Genomic DNA, 22904 nt, shown 5'->3' with positions numbered 1-22904 from the left:
GCAGTGTCAGGGCAATATCTGTTCACAGCAGAGTTGGCTCCCTGTTTGTACCAAATTAAGGATCATGGGAGATGCAGAGCACTCCAGTGTATCTGTTGTCACCAGCAGATGGTCGAGGTTGGTGACATGAGAGATTTATAGGAAGCCGACTTGACCCCACTTCAGCCCCCAGGCAGCCATGGTCCCTGGGGAGGTGCACCAAATGGTGGTAGAACTTAGGCACATGGTGGCGGGTGCATGTGTCAGGTGTGACCCATGGTCTGAAGCCTTGCTTGCAGGTCACAGCTTCACTCGGTGTCACAGAGCACTGTTCAGCTCCCACATGGGTGCTCGGAAGCCTGTGAAGCAGCAGTGTTGGCTCCAGTCGGAGCTGGCTCCAGTCCAGACAGCCACAGGCTCTGTGCTCACAGCCTGCCAGGCTCCCTGGGCTTCTGCTCCTGCTCTTCTACCCACCCACCTCAGTCCACGCACCAAGTTCAGGTTGTCCTCTGGCTATGCTGGTTGGCCAGGAGGCCGTCCCTCCAGCGACTCCCCTTGTCAGAGTGACGACATGCTGAGGTCCAGTCAGTGGGGTCTTGTGCCTTTCCACATCAGGGCGACAGGAACATCACCAGGGAGACACAGCCCTTGGCAGGGAACAGGCTCATCTGTGTTTGCATTTGGCCTCCTGCTGGCCTTCCCTATGGAGGGACATCTGTGCCAAGCATCCATTCTGGATAGCAGCTGGCCATGGGCAGCAGGCAGGAGCCTCCCTACCAAATGGAACCTGCCTTTGGGTACAGAAGGGGGTCTGCTGGGGAAGGGCAAGACGGAGTGTGTTGGTGCCCACACTAACAGTCCTTTGCAGCCGTGTGTTTCCTCGGGAAGTGTAGGGTGAGCCTGAGCAGCACGTACAGTGAGCTTGTTGTCTCCTCAGGTTTCAGAATTTCAAGAAAAACACAGGAAGAGATTGTTAGCCTTCTATAGAGCAAAGGTAAATCAAATGACCTGTTGCCACTGGAGCACCTTTAATGTTCGATTCAAATTTCATTTTGTTTTCCAGGACCGTGAAGATGAGCTAACAGGCAACGTAATATTGTCGCTATCTCCTCCTGATCATCACCACCTGCACAGACATAACCGAGGGACTTACCTTCTCAGTCCTCTCACAAACCTAGAGGACAGGTGCTGTCAGCCACCTGCACAGACATGACCTTGGGACTTACCTTCTCAGTCCTCTTACACACCTAGAGGACAGGTGCTGTCAGCCACCTGCACAGACATAACCGAGGGACTTACCTTCTCAGTCCTCTCACAAACCTAGAGGACAGGTGCTGTCAGCCACCTGCACAGACATGACCTTGGGACTTACCTTCTCAGTCCTCTTACACACTTAGAGGACAGGTGCTGTCAGCCACCTGCACAGACATGACCAAGGGTCTTACCTTCTCAGTCCTCTCACACACCTAGAGGACAGGTGCTGTCAGCCACCTGCACACACATGACCAAGGGACTTACCTTCTCAGTCCTCTCACACACCTAGAGGACAGGTGCTGTCAGCCACCTGCACAGACATGACCAAGGGACTTACCTTCTCAGTCCTCTCACACACCTAGAGGACAGGTGCTGTCAACCACCTGCACAGACATAACCAAGGGACTTACCTTCTCAGTCCTCTCACAAACCTAGAGGACAGGTGGTGACAGCCACCTGCACAGACATAACCAAGGGACTTACCTTCTCAGTCCTCTCACAAACCTAGAGGACAGGTGCTGTCAGCCACCTGCACAGACATGACCTTGGGACTTACCTTCTCAGTCCTCTTACACACTTAGAGGACAGGTGCTGTCAGCCACCTGCACAGACATGACCAAGGGTCTTACCTTCTCAGTCCTCTCACACACCTAGAGGACAGGTGCTGTCAGCCACCTGCACAGACATGACCAAGGGACTTACCTTCTCAGTCCTCTCACAAACCTAGAGGACAGGTGCTGTCAGCCACCTGCACACACATGACCAAGGGACTTACCTTCTCAGTCCTCTCACACACCTAGAGGACAGGTGCTGTCAGCCACCTGCACAGACATGACCAAGGGACTTACCTTCTCAGTCCTCTCACACACCTAGAGGACAGGTGGTGTCAGCCACCTGCACAGACATGACCAAGGGACTTACCTTCTCAGTCCTCTTGCACACCTAGAAGACAGGTGGTGTCAGCCACCTGCACAGACATGACCAAGGGACTTACCTTCTCAGTCCTCTTACACACCTAGAGGACAGGTGCTGTCAGCCACCTGCACAGACATGACCAAGGGACTTACCTTCTCAGTCCTCTCACACACCTAGAGGACAGGTGCTGTCAGCCACCTGCACAGACATGACCAAGGGACTTACCTTCTCAGTTCTCTCACATCCCTAGAGGACAGGTGGTGTCAGCCACCTGCACAGACATGACCAAGGGACTTACCTTCTCAGTCCTCTTGCACACCTAGAGGACAGGTGGTGTCAGCCACCTGCACAGACATGACCAAGGGACTTACCTTCTCAGTCCTCTTACACACCTAGAGGACAGGTGGTGTCAGCCACCTGCACAGACATAACCAAGGGACTTACCTTCTCAGTTCTCTCACATCCCTAGAGGACAGGTGGTGTCAGCCACCTGCACAGACATGACCAAGGGACTTACCTTCTCAGTCCTCTTGCACACCTAGAGGACAGGTGGTGTCAGCCACCTGCACAGACATGACCAAGGGACTTACCTTCTCAGTCCTCTTACACACCTAGAGGACAGGTGGTGTCAGCCACCTGCACAGACATAACCAAGGGACTTACCTTCTCAGTCCTCTTACACACCTAGAGGACAGGTGGTGTCAGCCACCTGCACAGACATGACCATGGGACTTACCTTCTCAGTCCTCTCACATCCCTAGAGGACAGGTGGTGTCAGCCACCTGCACAGACATGACCATGGGACTTACCTTCTCAGTTCTCTCACATCCCTAGAGGACAGGTGGTGTCAGCCACCTGCACAGACATGACCAAGGGACTTACCTTCTCAGTCCTCTTGCACACCTAGAGGACAGGTGGTGTCAGCCACCTGCACAGACATGACCAAGGGACTTACCTTCTCAGTCCTCTTACACACCTAGAGGACAGGTGGTGTCAGCCACCTGCACAGACATAACCAAGGGACTTACCTTCTCAGTCCTCTTACACACCTAGAGGACAGGTGGTGTCAGCCACCTGCACAGACATGACCATGGGACCTCATCATTAAGTCTCTTTCTGTATTTTGGCAAGTGACAGGCCCAGATCTTGACATTTTGCTTTCCGAGCCATTTAATAACCTGTGTGTGGAAGGTACACCTAACGTGGGCTAAGTCCCCAGGAGGAACCCCACAGTGGGGGTGCTCCTGGTCTCTGCCCACTCCCTCAGCACTAGTGGTGTCCAGGGCTTTGCTGTCTGTAGCCTGCGCCTGGCTCAGCTGTGCTGGTGACCCAAGTCTTGCTAGCTCATGTGGATGGTGTCATGCTTACTTAAGCAGCCACCAGATGGGTTCTTCTCAGGGTTGCTGGCGCGTCTGGCTGAGAACAGAAGTCCTCTCATTGTGTCTAGATCTCTCAGTTGGAAGAGTCCCTCAGGAAGTCAGCACTGCAGGTGGAGCAGCTGCAAAGGTAAGGCCCTCCCTCGGAGCAGTGGGCAGCCAGCCGCCTCTGACCTCTGAGACTGAGAAAGAGGGAGCCAAGGAGAGAGCACTTCATTTACTAGAAACTTCTGTCAAGGTAAAAGAAAATCCATTCAAAAGCTAGAGGAAAATAGGGAGACAAAAAAGAAGAAAGTGGAATAAAAAGGAACAAAAAAAGCAGGCACCCAGCGATTCCTGAGGCAGCCAGTAGGGGCTTGCTCACTTAGCAGTTCAGGGAGTGCCTGGTGCATTCTTCAGTCCTGGGGTTCGGCAGTTCTCCTGTGAATCAGGCCTGTGCCCTGAGCTTTGCTTCAGGGTGGCACAGGGAATGAGCTTTCATGTCTGGCAGGGATTGGGCACAGATGCCTGGGAGGCCACCCTTGAGCAGAAGCTGTGTCACTGTTGTTGCACAATTGCCTGTCCTGGCTCATTCAGCCCAAACAGAACTTGTTGTGGGCACAGGCAGTCCAGAACATTGAGTGGGGTGCCTAGGCCATGGTGCTTCTTGTCTGCGCTGGGTGTACCTCCTCTGTCTGTGGAAACCCGTGCTCAGGACATCTGCCAGGCTCAGGGGGCAGACAGGCCAGCCTAGGGTGCACATCACACACATGTCCAGTACATCCACCAGGCTCAGGGGGGCAGACAGGCCTGCCTGTGTAGAAAGTGTAGCACACGGTGGGCCTGAACTGGAGGGCCAGGTGTCGGGCCTCAGGCAGTGCCTGTCAGAAATCCAGGGCTTGGCTGGACCAGAAAAAGCAACCCATTAACTTTCCCGCATTTCTCTACTAGCCTCTGAAGCCTGGTGTGTTCATGGCTCCTGCCGTCTGTCATGATCATGATTGGCACCTACCTTCCAGTGGCTGTTCGTCACACAGTTGCAGCAGCAGGAGTCTGTTACATGCATGGCTGGAGCTTGATTTCCTCCTGCTTCCAGGATAGGGGCAGCCGCACAGGCAGACCAGCAGTGTGTGGGAGGTGTTAGATTTGTCCAGAGCCCTTTTGCAAGCACCAAGTGCCGTTTCAAAGTCTTCTCACACTCTTAGCTGGGTTGAATTAGTAGGAGTGCATTTTTGTCATTTAATTTAGTACCTTTTCTCCATCTGTTCAGTATGAGATCGTCACAGCACACGGCTTTCAGCACAAAAAATAATTCCATTTCAAGTGAGTAACATAACGCCGGGGGCAGTCAGAAAATGCATGCTGCCGACCACATTAACACGCACTAACCTGAGTGCGTTTGTCACCCCTCCAGCAAAGCCACGTGGATGCCAGCTGCTGCCACCTTACTCCTCAGCCCCTGACAGGTGTGTGGCTGTGGGGTGGTGTGAAAGCAGGCAGACTCTGGGCCCCCCTGGAAATGAAGGCACTGACTATCCTCTGACCTTGATCAGGGTCCTTCCAGGAGAATTTGTTTACGCTGGCAGACACCTTTGTGACACTTGGCTGATCCATGCTCCATTTATGCCTGCCTGACCATTCATCTAGCACCAGGAATCAAACTGTGCTCCCCCTGGTGTCTTAGGGAAAACCTAGCCTGGGGCTGCCCCCCATTCTTCCATGGGTGCACTATCACAATAGGAGACAAGAACAAAGGTTTTACTTACAGATCCTGGGCAGGGAGGACACAGTAAGTCAGGATGGCAGGCCTCCATCCTTGGGCTCCAGGAGGCAGAAATGAAGGCACAGAGGGAGGCACCCATGGCCAGGCCTTTATGGGGGTCAGGGCACTGTCCAGACAGGTCTCTTGTGGGAGTTATAGCTGGTGGATCTAGAGCAAGCAGGCACAAGCTCCAGGAGGTCACACTGTGACTGAGAGGTGGTCACTGTGGCATATCCATGCAGTCTATGTGGGGTGCAGAGTCAGCAGGCTGGTACCTCATAGTCCCATAGGAAGGTGTCACCACGAGCAAGTCATGCAGAGCAGGTATCTAGGACCAGCACCCTGGAGCTGGGGAAGGTGGAGAACTGTGAACTGTCCAGGAAGAGAGTTCTGCGTATGGTGTGGGAAAGTTAAACTTGTGTTCAGAATACATGCCAGAGCAAAGTGAGATTAGGAGAATTTCTACCCAGGCCGGACCAATGGGAGTCACCCCTGGATTCCCACTGAGGCTGTCAGAAAAGAGTTGGTCTTTTTGCTCTGGAGTCATTGGCTGCCAGGTGGCCAGGCTAGGGGAGGGCCAGCCCCAAAACAAATCCAAGTCATGTTTCCTGTCCACCTTTCTCCTGGTGAAGGGTGAGCACATACTGGGCTCTAATGCTGGGAAATGGGCCAGGCAGTAGGTGGTGGACCAGTCCTGCAGGTCCAGGAAGAGTTGGGAGAGCTAAGAGGTGGGCAGCCAGGAGCAGGAGCAGAGAAGAATTTGCCAGGGTCCCTGTGTCCTGGAGAGGCTGCACTGATTTTACAGACAGTGGGCAGCCGGAGGGAGTGCAAGGGGTAGTGGGATCGAGGCGGCATGGGCGGAAGGGTCAGACCTACTCACGGGGTCTGTACATGCAAGTGTGCTTAAACTGGTGTCTTTTAAATTATAGATAAGTCCTGGGCTCCACTAATGCATTTCACTGTTTAACAGAGTGGAGTCGATGGAAGTTGACCTTTCTCCTTCCCCAATGAGAAAAGTAAGTCCAGCAGGCCACCTTGTCTCTCCTGTCCCAAGCCCACATGCTCCTGTCTTCCCTTGTCCTCGGTACTTGTGAATTGGCCATGCTTTGAACAGTAGCCTGACTTCTGTCAGATTGTTGCTATTTGCTGGCCCCCGGGAGGCGGGGTGAGTGAACTGGGTTCTGAAAGACTTGAGAATGCATCTTGTCTGAATGGCCAGGCCTGTGGTCACCGAGGGGGCGGCCGCAGGGGCTGGGGCTTCACCCTGCTGGAGAAAAGCGAACCCTGTTGGCCCGGAAGGGAAGCAGGTCAGAAATCTGAGGACTGAGAAACCGACACGGCTGTGGGTTGGACAGGAACCGAAGGGGAGGTGCCAGGTGGGCGGCACTGCCCCTCGGGCAGAACTGGGTCTCCTGTGCAGCCAGCCAAGTCAGCCAGGCACTAGGCAGTTCAGAGGAGGTGGAAGAGGGCACTAGAGCTGGTGGGGCAGTCAGGTCGAAGGTCGAAGGCAGGACACCGTGGGCTGGGGACAGGGAGGGTGCCACTCTGATGTGTGCTTGTTAGCATGTGCATCTTCCTGAGCCCTTTGGGGTGCTGCTTATCAGCAGGCACCGTCCTACACACTCTGTGGGTGTGACAGTCCTGGGGGCTTGTTGGTGGGAAATCACGCCACTTCCAAGGGAGTCACCTGGACCTGCTGTGGGGGAGCCTGGATTCCAGGAAGGGGAGCCTTCGCTTAGCAGGGCACCGGAGCCTCCTGCAGCTCCGGAGGAGAGACCTCAGTTCCTTGGCAGTTAGTGTGGGCGACAGCGGCCCCTCCCTGCCCAGCTCACCTCCTGCAGGTCTGTCCATGCCTGCTTCCTGTGGTGCACCCATGTGCTCTAGGCATCTGCCGCCCACCTGCCTCAGCACACCTTGGCTCCTCAGAGACTAGACACTTGCTTCCATCTGTGCCTGCTTCAGAGATGACCCCATGCCCAAGGCTTCCTAGACCCACGGGGTAATGAAGGGTTTTCTCCTGTTGGGTCAGCTTCCGGTTTTCCTCAAGACCAGGAAATTAGTCCAGGCTGGACACTGAAGACTGACAGGCTCCATTGAGCAGCATGTCACCAGGTGTCACAGGGTGGCTGAAGGGCCAAGACACAGTGAATGGAACTCCAGAGCCAGATGTTGGCAGATGTTTACTAGAGAGGACCAGATGGTGAAAGTGAAGGGCTTTGCAGTCTGTTGCAGCTTCTTGGCTCTGCCACTGGCACCCCAGTAGCCGCAGGCCATGTGCAAATGAATGGGCACGGCCATCCCTAAAAGGCTTTATCAACGCAAACCAGATGTGGGCCATGGCTTGCCAGCAAGATATGAAGTTTCAAGGAAAACATCTAAGACCAGTTTTTCTCCCTTGAAGTCCCCTGTGGCACTGGAGGGGTGTGTGGAGGTTTCTGGGTGTGGTGGGTGCTCTCCTGTAGTGGGTACGGGCAAGGTACTTCTGGGAGCCCTGCTGCAGCAGGCTCTGCAGAGCCCTCGAGTGCTGCCTGAAGCCAGGTCTTTCTCACTGCCCTCAGCACAGTCATGCCTCTCTCCAGGGACGGAGGCGGCCAGGTGACTTCTCCATCCAGGCCTCACCTTAATGAGCACAGGACTTCCTCCCATGCAGTCGGCAGTGGTAGTGACCGTGAAGTAAAATACATCTTCCAGATATAAAGCAGACACTCCTCACATGCCTCATCTACCCATCAGTGAGGGGAGGCAGTAGAATGGGGACTCTGACATGGAGGACCCCAAAGAGCAAGTCGGGTGTAGGGAGCCGAGCCCCGCAGAGGCCGAGAGCCCCTGAGGCCGTGGACAGGAAGCTCCAGCCGGAGGGGCTTCCCCTGCTCTCTGGCCTCAGGAGTGCCCAGCAGAGACCTGCTCCAAGCACGCTGGGAACAGGGAGGGAGGTCAGTCTGCTGGATCACCCATGAGTCAAGACTCCCAGGTGCTTGATAGGGCCAAGTGGGCACTGCAGGAAGCTGGTACTGAGGTGGGCACACAGGCTAGGGGGATGGTCTGCTGTGCCACCTGTTTGTGCTCTGGATGGGTTGAGTTGTCTCGTGTTTCCTGGGGATGCTTAGCTTCCTATAGAGAGGCCTCTGTCTCGAAGACCTGCTCCCCAGAAGGTGGCCCCAATGTGGGACCCCTCCCTGGGCTCTCAGCTCTCTTTCCCAGAACCATTCGGAGGGATCTGGTCCTGCACTCTGCCTTGGCCTGGCTGCCCAACAGGCAGTAGGAACATGCTCTGGCTGGGTTCTAGTGACAGCTGAGACTGCTGCAGCTGAAAGCAGAGCCAGTGCCCAGACCAGGATGGCAGTTCCCAGAGACACCCCAGACACCTGGGCCTCCTGGCACCATCTTCCCTGGCCCTACCCTACAGGTGCTGTGATCCAGGTACTTCCAAGCCACCAGAGTTGCCTGTGTCCCCATGACCTCTCCACTGGCTCAGGGGTGACCCCGCCCTGGAGGGACCAGCCACCCTACTTGAGCCCGGACTTGGGCAGCGGATGGGGATGTCATTGGCCTCTGGCCTGCTCAGCAGGCCACTTGTCCACTGAATAGTCCCTGGCATGTTCCCTGCCCTGTCTCTACTCCCACCTGCATCTTCTCCCCATTTACTGGGAGTTGGTGACCTCGTCCACGCCCAATAAGACCAAAACATGGGGTATTGGTAGCTTCTCTCCCTGAACTGCAGCCTGCATACTGTGGACATGGCAGACATGCTCTGGCCTCATGGGGCAGCTCTGGACACTCCCTCTCACCTGTCAGGAGCGCCCGCCCTCATTCCATCTACCAGCTGACTTTAACATGGTTTGCTGAAGAAGCCCTGATACCACCTCCTCTTTGAATTGGGTTCCTTTCACTGCCCCACTGGGAGTCATCCTTGAGGGCTGCAGCCAGTCCTTCCCTTCTCTGTGGGCTCCCCAACTGTGGCCACTCAGTGGGTCCAAGTGTCCAGGTGCCTGTGGTTCACTGTGTACCAAGGCATCTCCAGCAGGCCTGGGCATGCGATGGGGAGTGAGGCAAAGAGCCACAGCTCATATCCAGCAGCACTCAGGTGCTACTCAGACGGCCCCTCTAGTTCCTGCACCTTACCTTCTGCCCTCCACAGGTCACAGCCAGGCACGTACAGGCCGTACAATTTGAAACTTCACAGAGAAAAGCTAAGACTAGGGTGGGTGAGTCGTTTTTCCTCATCTTGCACCTAGCGAGAAAGAGGTCTTACTTGTGGATCAGCTCTTGAGCCCTGTCTGGGAGACAGCCTGGTAACAGTTGAAGCAAAAGGATTCAGAGAGGTTCGAGTGCCCAGGGTGGCGGACACACTGAGGGAGTGTGGAGGGTGGCCCCAGGGCATGGCCTGCTCAGATGCTCATGTGCATCCTTATTGTTTCTGGCCTTTTGTCTCTGGCCTGGGCTCTTGTAATAAGATGTGCCAAGACCAGGTACCTAGGACTGGCATCTGGGTCACACCAAGCGTGAAGGGTCTCAGTCACAGCTGTGTGACCTGGGCAGTCGCGAAGGTCAAGCAGGGAAGCTGAAGCGCTTGGCTCATGTTGCCACAGGGGGACAGGGGGCACTGAGCAGGGTTCAGCATAGGAGGCTCCTCCCAAAATAAGTCCCTAGCATTGTCAGGACTTGTTGACTTTGTCTCTCCTGAAACGCTTCCACACGGAGTGTAGTCCTGCCTCCACTCACCACCTCTGGCCCTGGTGAGACAGAGAGTGGAGCTGGGAATCCCTCGCCCCTTGCCAGCCTGGGCCAGGGCCAGAGGCAAATGCCCAGCCATGTCAGACAGGAACCTGTCCTGGAAGGACTGAGGAGGCAGAGCTCCAGGGAACAGGTTCCTCGTCAGCAGATTCTAAACCTCACAAGTGGCATTTGGAATTTTAATAGTTGTTTTCTTTTTTCATACTTAGCCTGAAGTAGCAGCTGGTCCCACGAGAATCTCTTTGATCAGTCCACCTCAGGATGGACGCATGGGTAAGTGAAAGTTCCAAGTCCACACACCAACTAAACCGCTCTTCCAAAGCCCCGTGTTGGCAGAGTCGTAAGAAGGTCCCCAGGTGAGGGCTGTCCTGGCAGAGAGAGCAGAAGGCTGCACAGGTGCAGGGTGTGGCCCCAGAGCCCCGTGGGAGAAGCTCTTGGGCTGCCTTGGAAGATGCTGGTCCTGTGGCACTCTGTCCCTACTGGCCTCACTTGGAAGTTGTGATGCCAGGTTGCTTGCAGGGAGTGGCTTTGTGGCTGCTCCGTTTCCCTGCTGGCGAGGACTGCTGAGCCTCCAGGCCCTGGTGGGCTCTGCACGGTCCCTGGCCTCCTGTGCAGGCTGCCACCCCCACCGTGCCACTTCTCACTGTGCCTCCCAGGGGCGGTAGTGGCTGACTCATCGTGGTGTGGTGCTGCCAGGGCCTGGCCATGTTGGGGCACAGACCCTTGTCTTCACAGGACCCTGCTTAGCACATAAGCCTCTGGATGCTCGGTGATGTCCTGAGGAGTCATATGAGGGCTGCCCCCATGGCCGCCACTGCTCCAGGCTGAGCACCGCCCAGGTGCCCTCAGACATACCTGATGCCCTTGTTTCTTCTGTGCCAACCTGAGAGAGAAAAACATTATTTTGATGTTCATTTCCCTGAGTGTTGATGGTTCTGAGTGTCTTGTATTATTCACCTCTCGTTTTTTTCTCTGAATTATCTGTTTTCATGTTTTGAACGTTATGAATATGAAATCCTTGATATGAATGATATTGACCTTTTTGCCCAATTTGCTTTGCGACTTTTGGGTTTTAGAAACTTAACATTTTTGTGTACTCAAATTTGTTGCCCTTTTCGTTTAATAAGGTGGTCAAGTGCATAACTAAATCATTCTCCTAGTTGGCTTTTTTAAGACTACTTTTTACAGTGATTTTAAGCTAAAGGTAGAGGGCTGTCGTCTGCCTGTGTCCGCAGCGCACAGCATGCCACCAGAATGCTGTGAGAGCAGAGCCAGCCTGGATGGGAGCCCCCAGCTGGGACTCTCTCTGCTCTGGTCTGGACAGGGCTGTAATGACGCATGTCCCCACTGTGGCAGCAGCCCTCTATGCCCTGCTGCCCCTTGTCTCTCCTGGTCTTTTTACTGTCCTCAGTTTTGCCTTGTCCAGTGCAGCCTGCAGCTGGAGTTGAGTGTGGCCTTTCAGTTTGTCCTCTTGGCTTAGTCTGTGCTCTTGAGTGCTGCGCCTCTCGTTCCGAGGCTCGATGCTCTTTTCTTTCTAGGCTTGCATCGTATTTGCCCGTGGGGATACCCTGCAGCCATCCCAGCTGCTTCCCAGTCTGAGGCACTGTGTATACTGCTGCAGTAATGTGCTGCCAGTGTTCAACTCCTATGGTCGACACCAAGTAGGATGGCTGCTGCTGGGCCTTGCTGGAGAGCATGCTGGTTCTGAAAGAAACTGCCGTGCTGCAGGTTGCCCAGGTGCCCTCCACCAGCAGTGCCGCTCTGCAGCCTGAGCTGGCCTCCGCGTTGATAGGTGATTCCTGGAGTCCTGCCATGGCGGTCCGCGTTTCACAGTGAGCATCTTCTCGTTGACGTTTACCGTCTGGACGACTTTGTTGACATGTGTCAGGTCTTTGGCCATTTTTTGATCGGGCTGTTTGTTTTCTATTGAGGAATTCTGTGTATGTTTCGGGTAACAGTCCTTTATCAGATGTGTCTTTTGCGAATATCTTCTCCTGTCTGTGGCTTGTCTGTTTACTCCCTTGACATTGCCTTTTGTGTAGCAGGATTCTTTGAGTTTTCAATGTTTACCCTTGTCCAGATGCTTAGGCCTCTGCTGGAAGCATCCAGTAAGATGAGAATCCACCTTGCTTCTTTAATCATTTACTGGAAACTACTCCAGACACACAGAAATTTTGTAAAAACATCATAAACAATTCTCACATCCCCTCCAGGTTCCCTGACCACTAACCTCTGTCAGAGCTGGTCCCTGTTGTCACTGGTGTCTCGCATGTCACAAACCTGATGCCTGAGGCTCTTGGAGAAAACAGAGCACCCAGCACTCTGGCCCAGCCTTGGCCTCCACAAGGCCCTGCTCTCCCTCCAGCCAGAGCCCTCAACAGAGTGTCTTTCCATCATCCTCCACACTTTCCCCCGGGCTCTCCATTTCTTGTCCTTAAAGAATATAGACCTTAAATTCTGAAGATGACCTGGAGCCTGGGCTGTCTGGAGTTTCCTCCTGTGACCCCATGTGCTGTTGTGGCAGGAATGTGCCAGTTCTTCCTGGTAACTCACACCAGGGTGTACAGGTTGCCCTGTCCCCTCCCTGGGGACACTGACCATTGGTCACTTCACTGCAGTTCCATCTGCCCACAGTGAGTGGATCTGAGTCTCCCTGACAGTGATGCCTGTTCGGCCTCCAACCACACTCAACCTTAGTTCCCGGGACCAGCTCCCAGGACTGCCTCACGGCACTTTTCTGTGTCCATAATTTCTTCTCCATATTCCACTGCAAATTCCCAAGTCAGGCTTTATTGATTTATTATACTCTGGAATCAGATTTCTGTTTTCTTCAGTGCGTTAGTTTATCTGCTCAGATTCTCCCAGATACAGCCTGGCATGGTGGTGCACACCTGCAATCCCAGCCACTCAGGAGGCTGAGGCAGGAGGATCACAGATTCAATGCCAGTAGGACTGTGGACAGTAAAGACTGGGATCGTGAAGTTTCTGAGGAGGAGGACTCCATTGGAGTACGACTATAGGCCATTTGTGTTATGTTCTGGCAAAGCAGTTCTCTACTTTTGCCCTGAGACTTTCTGTGAGGCTCAATTTAAAGGTGATGGAGTGATTAATCTGGTAGAGGAAATATCAAGGGAGCGCAGCATTCAGGCAGTGGAACGAACATTGCTGGTGGTTTTTAGCCAAGTATACTGTGATAATCAGAAGCAGAAAGCAGAGAGCAAAGATTTTAAAAACTTCAAGTTTGGCCAGACAGTGGGAGTAAAATTGGGACTAAGAAAATTGTGGTTGTTAAAAGAGATTACAACCACTAAAGAAATGCTAAATACTCTATATAGAAGTGATAAGAAGCGGGGCTGGGGCTGGGGCTCAGCGGTAGAGCACTCGCCTACCATATGTGAGACCCTGGGTTTGATCTTCGGCACCACCTAAAAATAAATAAGTAAAATGAAGATATTGTGTCCAACTACAACTAAAAAATAAATACTTAAAAAAAGAAATAAATGGGGCTGGGGATGTGGCTCAAGCAGTAGCGCGCTCACCTGGCATGCGTGCGGCCCGGGTTCGATCCTCAGCACCACATACAAACAAAGATGTTGTGTCCGCCGAGAACTAAATAAATAAATATTAAAATTCTCTCTCTCTCTCTTTAAAAAAAAACAAAGATGTTGTGTCTGCTGAAAACTAAAATGTAAATAAAATATTTTAAAAAAAAAGAAATAATAAGGAGGATGGTTTGAGTGCAACTCAGGAATTGGTAAAACCATGCCCATCTCAGGCTCATGGTTATAAAAGTAAAAACTCCTTTGAGAAGAGACCACTGGGGCACTCTGCTTGCACAGGAGGCTTAAGAAGTTGTTTTACCGTGTTCAGCTGCCCAGGCACTCAGAGGCCACTGCAGTCAGGGTCCCAGGAGGCTTAGCTACTGCTTGATATGGCGGCAGACGCTGATTTCAATGATATGGTCCTGATTCTGGAGGACTACAGGATGCTGGATTAGGGGGTCATGGAGGCTTCCACCGAGATTTTTCAAAGCAAGGCCTAGGAGGCCAGGCAGAGTGCAGCAGGGTCAGAGTCCCTGGGGGCTGCCCTGAGAGGGTGATGTGTGGAGACGTGGAAAGGAAGCCAGTGCTGCAGTGCAGACCCCATGGTTCAGAGACCCCCATACCATGGACTGTCTGCCAAGGAAAGCTGCAGGAATCAAACAGAGACAAGCCCAGAGAGAAGCTTGTGGCGGTAACCAACAAGGTCATTGGGGTAGAGCAACACAAGTCCTTTGGAGAGAACATCATTGCTATGATTCAGATGTGGTGTCCCCAGAAAGCTCACATGTGAGACCAGGCAGGGTTTGAAGGAGAAATGATAGGGTTATAGGCTTACCTAATCAGTGAGTTAATCCCTGAGCAGGTAGGGTGTGGCTGGTGGAATGCCAGTAGGACTGTGGGGCATGGCTGTGGGGTATGTGCTTTGAGTCTGGTGAGTAGAGTCTCTCTGCTTCCCGGCCACCATGTGAGCTGCTTACCTCTGCCAGTCTTCTGCCATGGTGCTCTGCCTCACCGCGAGCACTGAGGAATGCAGCCGGCCTTCTGTGGACAAAGAACTTCCAAACTGTGAGCCCTCAGATAAACTATTCCTTCTCTACAATTATTCAGGTCAGATATTTTAGTCAGAGCGGCAAAAAAGCTTATTAAACCAATCACAATGCCGTATGCCCCAGATGCTGGACCCAGAGCTACAGGACTTATTTGCCCAGCCGGATTTTGGTCTTGCTTTGTTCCTGTCTCTTCATTCTGTGTACCTCTGTGTCTTCCTTTAGGGATGGAAATGTTCATTCTTTGCCATTATATATTGGATATATGTAACTTCTTTTGATCTTTATGAGAGAAAATAGCTAAGAATTTGCCGAGTCTCGGGTAAGATTTCGGATTGGGACTTTTAGGCAGTGCTGGAACTTTTTTTTTTTTTTTAAGAGAGAGGAGAGAGAGAGAGAGAGAATTTTTTAATATTTATTTTTTAGTTCTCGGCGGACACAACATCTTTGTTTGTATGTGGTGCTGAGGATTGAACCCGGGTCGCACGCATGCCAGACGAGCGCTACCGCTTGAGCCACATCCCCAGCCCCCAGTGCTGGAACTTTTAAGACTGTGACGGCTGTTGGAAATGGACTGATTGTATTTTGCATTGTGAGATGGTCATGAGCTTTTGGGGGCCAGGTTGGAATGCATAGTTCAGACATGACGTGTCCCCAGAAGCTCATGTGTGAGACAATGAAGAGTTGTCACAGGTGAATCATCGGATGAGGAGAGCTATCTGTGGGCGACCCACTGATACGGTAGAGGGTGGGCTCTAGGGTGTTGTCCCTGGTAAGTGGAGCTCTCCCTGCTCCCTGACGGCCATGTCCTGAGCGGCTTTGTCTACCAGGTCCCCTGTGCCAGGACATTCTGTCTCACCTTGGACCAGAGTTCTGGAGTTGGCTAACTGTAGACCGAGACCTCTGAAACCAGGAGCTGAAATACACTTTTCCTCCTCTAATATAGGAAGAAGGACCCATTGGTAAGTTGTCTGTGAGAAAGACACTCCATTCAAAGTCACAAATAGGTCTGAAGACAAACTATACCCCAGATGTATCAAGCGACAGATCCAGAAGAGAACTGGAGTAGCTATTGTTTATGTCAGGCAAAATAAGTTTTAAGATGGAAATTTTACTAGGGATAAAGAGTCCATTTATTTTTTCTTATTCTTTTTTTAATATTTTTTAAGTTGTAGGTGGATACAATATCTTTATTTCATTTTTATGTGGTGCTGAGGATTGAACCCAGTGCCTCACAGGTGCTAGGTGAGCGCTCTACCTTTGAGCCACAAACCCAGCCCAAGGAGGCCGTTTCACGATGACAAAAAGGATCTAAATGTATTAGGATAGAATGATCATTGTATACACACCAAAAAAAAGACAGTTCTGAAATATGAGACAAAACTGACAGAATTTTAAAAATCACTGATTCAACAGTTATGATTCGGGTATTTCACTAACTTATTCCCAATACCTGATAAAACAACTGGACGAGTAATCAGTGAGATAAAAGACTCAACACCATCAACCACTGACTCCCGGGCAAGCAGCAGCAGAGTACATGTTCTTTTTGAGTGAAAGTAGGATGTTCTAGAATAAATTATGCATCAGAACCTAAGACAACTTCTAGTTATTTCAAATGATTTTGATCATGCAGTGTGTACCCTGACTGCAGAGAATTAAGATGCAAATCAACAAAATAATCTGAGATTAAAACAAATATTTCTAAATTAAACAATTCAATTCAAACTATTCCATGGATCAAAGAAAAAAATCACAAGGGACATTAGAAAGTATCTTGAACTGAATGAAAATACAGCGTATTTTATGTCATTATGGTTTGGACCTGGAACATCCCTCAGGAGCTCCTGGGCTGAAGGTTGGCCCCTGAAGCTGCAGCATCCAGAGGTGGGCTCTTGTGAAGGGACTGGACCTTGAGGCTCCGACTTCCACAGTGAGTCAGTCCATGGATGGCTTCCTAGTACGACGGTGTCGGTGTCGTGGGAGGTGGTGGAGGCTGCAGGAGGCGCGGCACGGTGGGAGGAAGGGTTCCCGGTGGGAGGAAGGGTTCCCGGCGTCTAGCTTGTCTAGCCCCTCCCCGTCCCGGCTTTGGGTTTGCCATGGGGTGAGCATCGTTCCTGAAGTTTCTCCCTGGAGCCGGCTGACCATGGACTGAAACCTCTGAACCCACAGTCAAAATAAATCGTTCCTCCTAGATTGTTTTTCTCTGGTATTTGTCCCAGGGACAGAAAGCTGACTCCCCTGGAGATGATGCAGGGAAAGCCCAGAGGGAGGCTCATAGTTTTAAACGCTTGAATTAGAAGGAACACCTGCACTCAGTCACCCAGCCTCACGCCAGGACAGTGGAGTACAAGTCCATGAAGCAGCAAACAGGAACATAGAAATGGCCCGTGGAGCCCGAAGCTGGTTCTTCAAAAAGAGACCAGATTATCAAAACTGACTCAAGAAGAAGTCGTAAAACTGGACAACCCTATCAATTAAGTCGAATCAGTAACTTAAAAGTTTTTCCACAGGGAAAATCCTGTTTCTTAATGGTTTCATGGGTAAAATCTATCAAGCATTTAAGGAAGAAATGATACCAGTCCTACATGACTCTTTCAGAAAATGAAAGACCAAACACTTTGCAGTTCATTTTATACAGTCGGCAATACTCTGTACCAAAGGCAACACAGGAGGGAAAAAATTTGAGCAAAAGTTCCTCACAAAGATACAGAACTATTTTGTCAAATCTAACAACATATAAATGGGTAATTATTATACCATTCCCAAGTGGAGATTATCCCAGATGTTCAAGGTTTATTTGACATCTGAACATAGATTAACACATATTAGCAAAATTTAAAAATGAATAACATTTTCAATTGGATAAAATTCTATAATTACTTATGGTAGAAACTCTCAACCAACATTTAATAAAGGGGAACATCCTCAACCTGATAAAAGGACATCTTTAGAAAACCTACAGCCGACATCAAAATTAATATTGAAGCCCATGCCTATAATCCCAGCTGCTTGGGAGTCTGAGGCAGGAGGATGGCAAGTTTGAGGCCAGCCTGGACAACATAGCCAGATCCCATCTCAAAACAGTTCTTTAAAAAATGATGTTAAAGATGGACTGTTTTTCCTCCGAGATCAGGAATGAATCAAGAACTGGTCCAGAGGTTCCAGGGAGTGCAGTGAGGCAAAGAAAGAAATGGCAAGCGTGCGCACGGGCTGTGCCTGCAGCCCCAGGCCCAGGCTGAGCAGGCTGCAAATTCAAGGCCAGCCTGAAGCAGGGAGGGAGGGAGGGAGTCATGGAGGTAAAGACAGGTGGCTGTCGACAACGTATTATAAACAGAACGTTAGGAGGACTCTCTGTGGGCACTGTTAGAATTCATGGAGGTGGTTAGGTCGCAGGCTTCAAGGTCAACATACAAAAGTCAACTCTATTCGCAGGAAGCAATCTGGATCGTACTTCTGAGGGCTTCCTTCCTGTTGTGGTTTGGATGTGAGGTGTCTCCCAAAAGCTCACGTTTGAGACAATGCAAGAAGGTTTGGAGGAGAAATGATTGGGTTCTAGATTTAACCTAATCAATTAATTAATCCCTGATGGGATTAGCTGGGTGGTGGCTGGAGGCAGGTGGGGTATGCCTGGAGGAGGTAGGCATTGGGGTATGGCTATGGAGTGTGGAGTCTCTCTGTCTGCTTTCTGATCACCATGTGAACTGCTTCCCTCTGCCACACTCTTCCGCCATGATGTTCTGCCTTCTATGGACTGAGACCTCTGAAACAGTGAGCCTCAAGTAAACTTTTCCTCCCATACAGTGGTGCTGGTTGGGTCCCTTAGTCACAGCAATGAAAAAGCTGACTAAAACACTTCTGGACTACCTTCTGTTGAACAGTGATGTCTGCTTCTCATGAACACCACGTGATCTTGATTATTTTTGTTTTCCAGTAAGTTTTGAAATCAGATGGTGTAAGTCTTCCTAACTCTGTTATTACCTTTTCAAAGTAATTTTTGGCTATTCTAAGTCCTTTGCATTTCCATATAATTTTTAGGATTCTTTTTTCAAATTGTACAAAGCCTGCCGATATTTTGATAGGAATTTTATTCAGTCTGTCCATCAGTTTGGGGACAATTGCCATCTTAAAGAATTTTGAGTAATTCAGTCTGTAGACATGCTGTATCTGTCTCTCCATCTACTTTATTTTATCTCAAGAACCTTTTTGTAGTTTTCAGTGTACAGTGTCTTATACTCTACCGATAAATTCATATCTAAGTGTTTCTTATTCTGGAGTTTTCATTTAATTTTTAGATTGGTAGTAGTTTGCATGGTTATGGTGCTAGTTTTTGTCGTTGTGACAGAAAACTTGACAAAATCAACTTAGAGGAGGAAAGAGGTTCCTTGGCTCCTAGTTTCACAGACAGTTGAGTCCTGTGTTCTTGGGCCTATGGTGAAGCAAAGCATCATGTGGGGAGCATGTGGTAGGGCAGAGAGAGGGGCAGAAGGGTCCAGGATGAGATACCCCAGGGACCTGCCTCCTCCAACCTCCCTCCCCCGAGTCTCCGCCGCCTCTCGTAACACCATCAATGGGTTCATCCACCTGAGGTGAGAGTCCCCGAGATCCCCTCCTCTGACTGCTGCCTTCAACATGTGAGCCTTTCGGGGACACTGCAGATCCAAACCACATAGTCAGCCTCACCTATGCCTCAGATTTCAGCTTCTTTGTACCCTTGCATCCAAGGAGTGCTCTGGTAGGTCGCGGCAGTGATAATCCTGGTTCCTCGTGTCTTGCTTTGGTGGTACTGGGGATTGAACCTGTTGGTCTCACACATATTAAGTGAGTGCTCCATCCCTGAGCTACATACTCAGCCCTTTCTTTAAATTTGATCTTGAGACAGGGCCTTGGTAGGTTGCCAAGGTTGGCCTTGAACTTGTGATCCTTCTGCCTCAGCCTCCCAAGCCACTGGGATGACAGGTGTGCACTTCTCTGTGTGCTCTGGTCTTGTTTTTTGATCCGTTCTTTTAATCTGTGCCCTCTGATTAAGTGGTTGGGACTACTATTTAATGTAACTATTTAGATATTTAATGTAACTATTAACATGGTTTGACCCATGCCTGTGGTCTTGCAAGGTGTGTTACGTAAGACAGATTTTATTTTATTTATTTATTTTTTTTAATATTTATTTTTTTAGTTTTCGGCAGACACAACACCTTTGTTTGTATGTGGTGCTGAGGATCGAACCCGGGCCGCACACATGCTAGGCGAGCGCGCTACCACTTGAGCCACATCCCCAGCCCCTAAGACAGATTTTATTTGTGTATCCTTACTACCCTTATTTGCATCAGATATTTTTAGAGTACCATTTTGTTATGGACTCAATAATATTCCCCCAAAATTAATATTTTAAAGCTCTAACCCTCAATGTGGCTATCTTTGGAGATGGGACCTATAGGAGATTATTAAGATAAAATGAGGTCATAAAAGTTGACCCCTAATTTAGTAGGATCAATGTCTGTATAAGAAAAGACACTTTTTGGGGGCTGGGATTGTGGCTCAGCGGTAGAGCGCTCACCTCGCACATGTGAGACCCCGGGTTCCATCCTCAGCACCACATAAAAAAATAAACAAGTGAAATAAAGGTGTTGTGTCCAACTATAACTGAAAAATAATATTTAAAAAATTTTAAAAAGAAAAGACACTTTTCAATAGGATAAGAAATCTTTTCAACCATCAGTGCTGGGAAACTGGATATCATTATGTGCAGAATAATGAATAAGCTAAGTTTGACCCTTATCTAGCATTATACAAGAAATTAACTCAAAATGGGTCAAACACCCCAACCATAAAACTCTTAGAAGAAAACAGGACAAAAGCTTCATGACACTTAGACTTGGCAATGACCTCTTGGATGTGGCATCAAAGACACAGATGACAAAAGAGCAAGTAGGCAGATGGGACCTCGTGGAAATCTAAAACTTTTGTGCAACAGAATTCACTATTAATAGAGTTAAAAAGGCAACCCTCGGGGCTGGGATTGGGGCTCAGTGATGGAGCATTTGCCTGGCATGTGTGAGGCCCTGGGTTCTGTTCTCAGCACCGCATATGAATAAATAAAATAAAGGTCCATCAACAACTAAAAATAGATTTTTTTTAAAAAGGCAACCCACAAAATGGGAGAAATAATTGTACATCATAGTTAGTAAGAGATTAAGACCCAGAATATATAAAGGACAACAGCAACAAAAGTGTTCAAAAGTGAGCAAAGGACTTAGTGGGCTAATAAGAAATACAGACAGCCAGTAGCACATAAGATGCCCATCGCTGACTCGCAGGGAATGCAAACCAAATCGTAGTGAGAGAGACCTCCGCCTCCTGGACTGCTGTTTCAGAAACACGTGTATCAAGTGCTGGTGAAGGTGTGGAGAGAAGCCGGGCACTTGTCCACGCTGGCGGGAAGATGAGGTGATGCTACAGAATGGAACTCCACGCAGTTGTGGTGGCTGCGTCCACTCCTGTGCCTGGGTCTTGCTGAGATGCCGCCCACTCAGGTTTCCAGCACAGTATGCACAGCCTAATGCCTGGAAGCAGCCTGTGTGTCCGCCAACAGAAGATGGATGAACAGCCTTGGCGTTGCATAGGGTGGAGTACCACCCAGCCTTAAGAGGAAGCCAGTTCTGACGCATGCTTCTGTGTGGATGGACTCCAAGGGTACTATGCCGAGCGCAGGAGCAGTCACAGGACAGACTGCACAGAGTGGTGGGCACGAGGGGCTCAGCAAAATGAGAGAGTCAGTCCTTATGGGGATGGAGTTTCATCTTTGCAAGAGGAAGAGTCCTGGAGACAGTGGTGGAGATGCTGCACCAGAGAGTGAAGGAGCTTCAGGCCCTGGATGGTGCACTGAAGTGCTCACCAGACAGCTCACTCTGTTTACAAGCACTCAGGGGGCTAAGGCGGTGGTGGTGTGGCTCAGTGAAGTGCTTGCCTAGCATGTCTGCAGCACATCTGCCACTTCTGGGGTTCACCTTCCGTCCTCCAGATTTGGCTGAAGCACTTTTTCATTTCACATGAGGCCCTGAAGTTGACCCCCAGCTCAGAAAAATAAAACCTCACCTGAGAGCAGAAAAGGCTGTGAACCAGACAGTTTTAGCCACCTGAAACCAAATCATCCAGCACCTTCATCTTGGACTTCTTAGTCTCTAGAACTGTGAAAAACAAATCATGGTTGTTGAAGCACCCAGGCTTGGTGTTCCGTCATGCTGCCCAGGCAGACAAGTGCACATTTTAATTCCTCCTCTGCTCTTTTAACTGTGGATTGTATTACTTTCTTGGTGATTTTCCCAGGGATTGTATCATGCATCTTAAATTTACCACAGTATGTGCAAGGTCAATGCTGGGCTAACTCAGGTGGAGCAGCGGGGTGCTCCAGCGCAGCATCGCCCGCTTCTCTTCCCTCCTTCCTAAGACATGTATGTGCATGTGTATGTGTGATTTATGTGTTCCAAGCTCAACAGGGCAGTGCTGCAATTATTCTCTAATTAAACAAACTTACATTCCTTAAAACTTTGGAAACACATGCAAATACACACACACGTATGTGTGCGCATGTGCACACACGCGTGCACGTGCACACACATGCATGCCTCACATCTGCAGCACATCTGCCTCTTCTGAGGTTCTACCTTGCATCCTGCAGATTTGGCTGAAGCACTTTTTCATTTCTCATAGATTGAAAGATTGGCTAGCATTAGGTCTTTCAGTTTCTGTTCATGTTGGAATAGCTTCCATTTGTCTCCACCTTGAGGATGCTTTCAGTGAGTGGACCAGGTGGCAGCTGTGTGAGGTGCTTTGTGAGCATCACCTCCACTTCTGCTCCTTCTGAAGAGGGGCCGGCCACCACTCAGTTGCACTCCTGTGCATGATGACTTGCTTTCCTCTTACTGCTTTAATGTTTGTGGGTGCTCTTTGTTTAGTTTATCGTCATTTAATTTGGTCTTTTGCTTACTATAACTTTGTCATAATTTTTTGAAATAGTGTTCTTTTTCAAGATTGCTCTGACTATTCTGAGTTCCTTGCACTTCCTTGTGAGTTTTAGGATCAGCCTATTCGTTTCTGCTAAGAAGGGGTGGGTGTCTGGGTGAGAGATTCATGGACTCTGAACACGAACTTTAAGAGTATTGCCACCCTAAGGTATCAGGTCTTGCGGTCCATGAACATTGGCTGTCCTCCCCTTTGGGGCCCTTTGATTTTAGCTATGTTCTGTAGTTTTCAGTGAAGAAAACTGACATTTATTTGGTAAGAACTATTCCTAAGTATTTCTTTTTTTGTTGTTGAT

The 22904-nt window shown here is 50.1% G+C and overlaps 1 protein-coding gene across 1 annotated transcript in view; it reads left to right on the top strand.

Annotated features, from left to right (window-relative positions):
• The window catches only part of RNF212 (ring finger protein 212), a gene marked incomplete at its 5' end in the record, with an annotated part of 38346 nt that overhangs the window by 9914 nt on the left and 5528 nt on the right, over positions 1–22904 (top strand). The window contains 6 exons of the mRNA XM_081304862.1: positions 917–973; positions 3596–3654; positions 4774–4826; positions 4918–4969; positions 6236–6281; positions 10209–10272. Coding sequence (XP_081160988.1) covers positions 917–973; positions 3596–3654; positions 4774–4826; positions 4918–4969; positions 6236–6281; positions 10209–10272 — 331 coding nt within the window. The remainder of the gene's footprint in view (positions 1–916; positions 974–3595; positions 3655–4773; positions 4827–4917; positions 4970–6235; positions 6282–10208; positions 10273–22904) is intronic.

The sequence above is a fragment of the Spermophilus citellus genome (genome assembly GCF_964194105.1).
Source record: "Spermophilus citellus genome assembly, chromosome: 8".
In the NCBI taxonomy this organism is placed as follows: domain Eukaryota; kingdom Metazoa; phylum Chordata; class Mammalia; order Rodentia; family Sciuridae; genus Spermophilus; species Spermophilus citellus.
The sequence above is the reverse complement of the archived record's forward strand: the minus strand, read 5'-3'. Positions and strand labels throughout refer to the sequence as shown.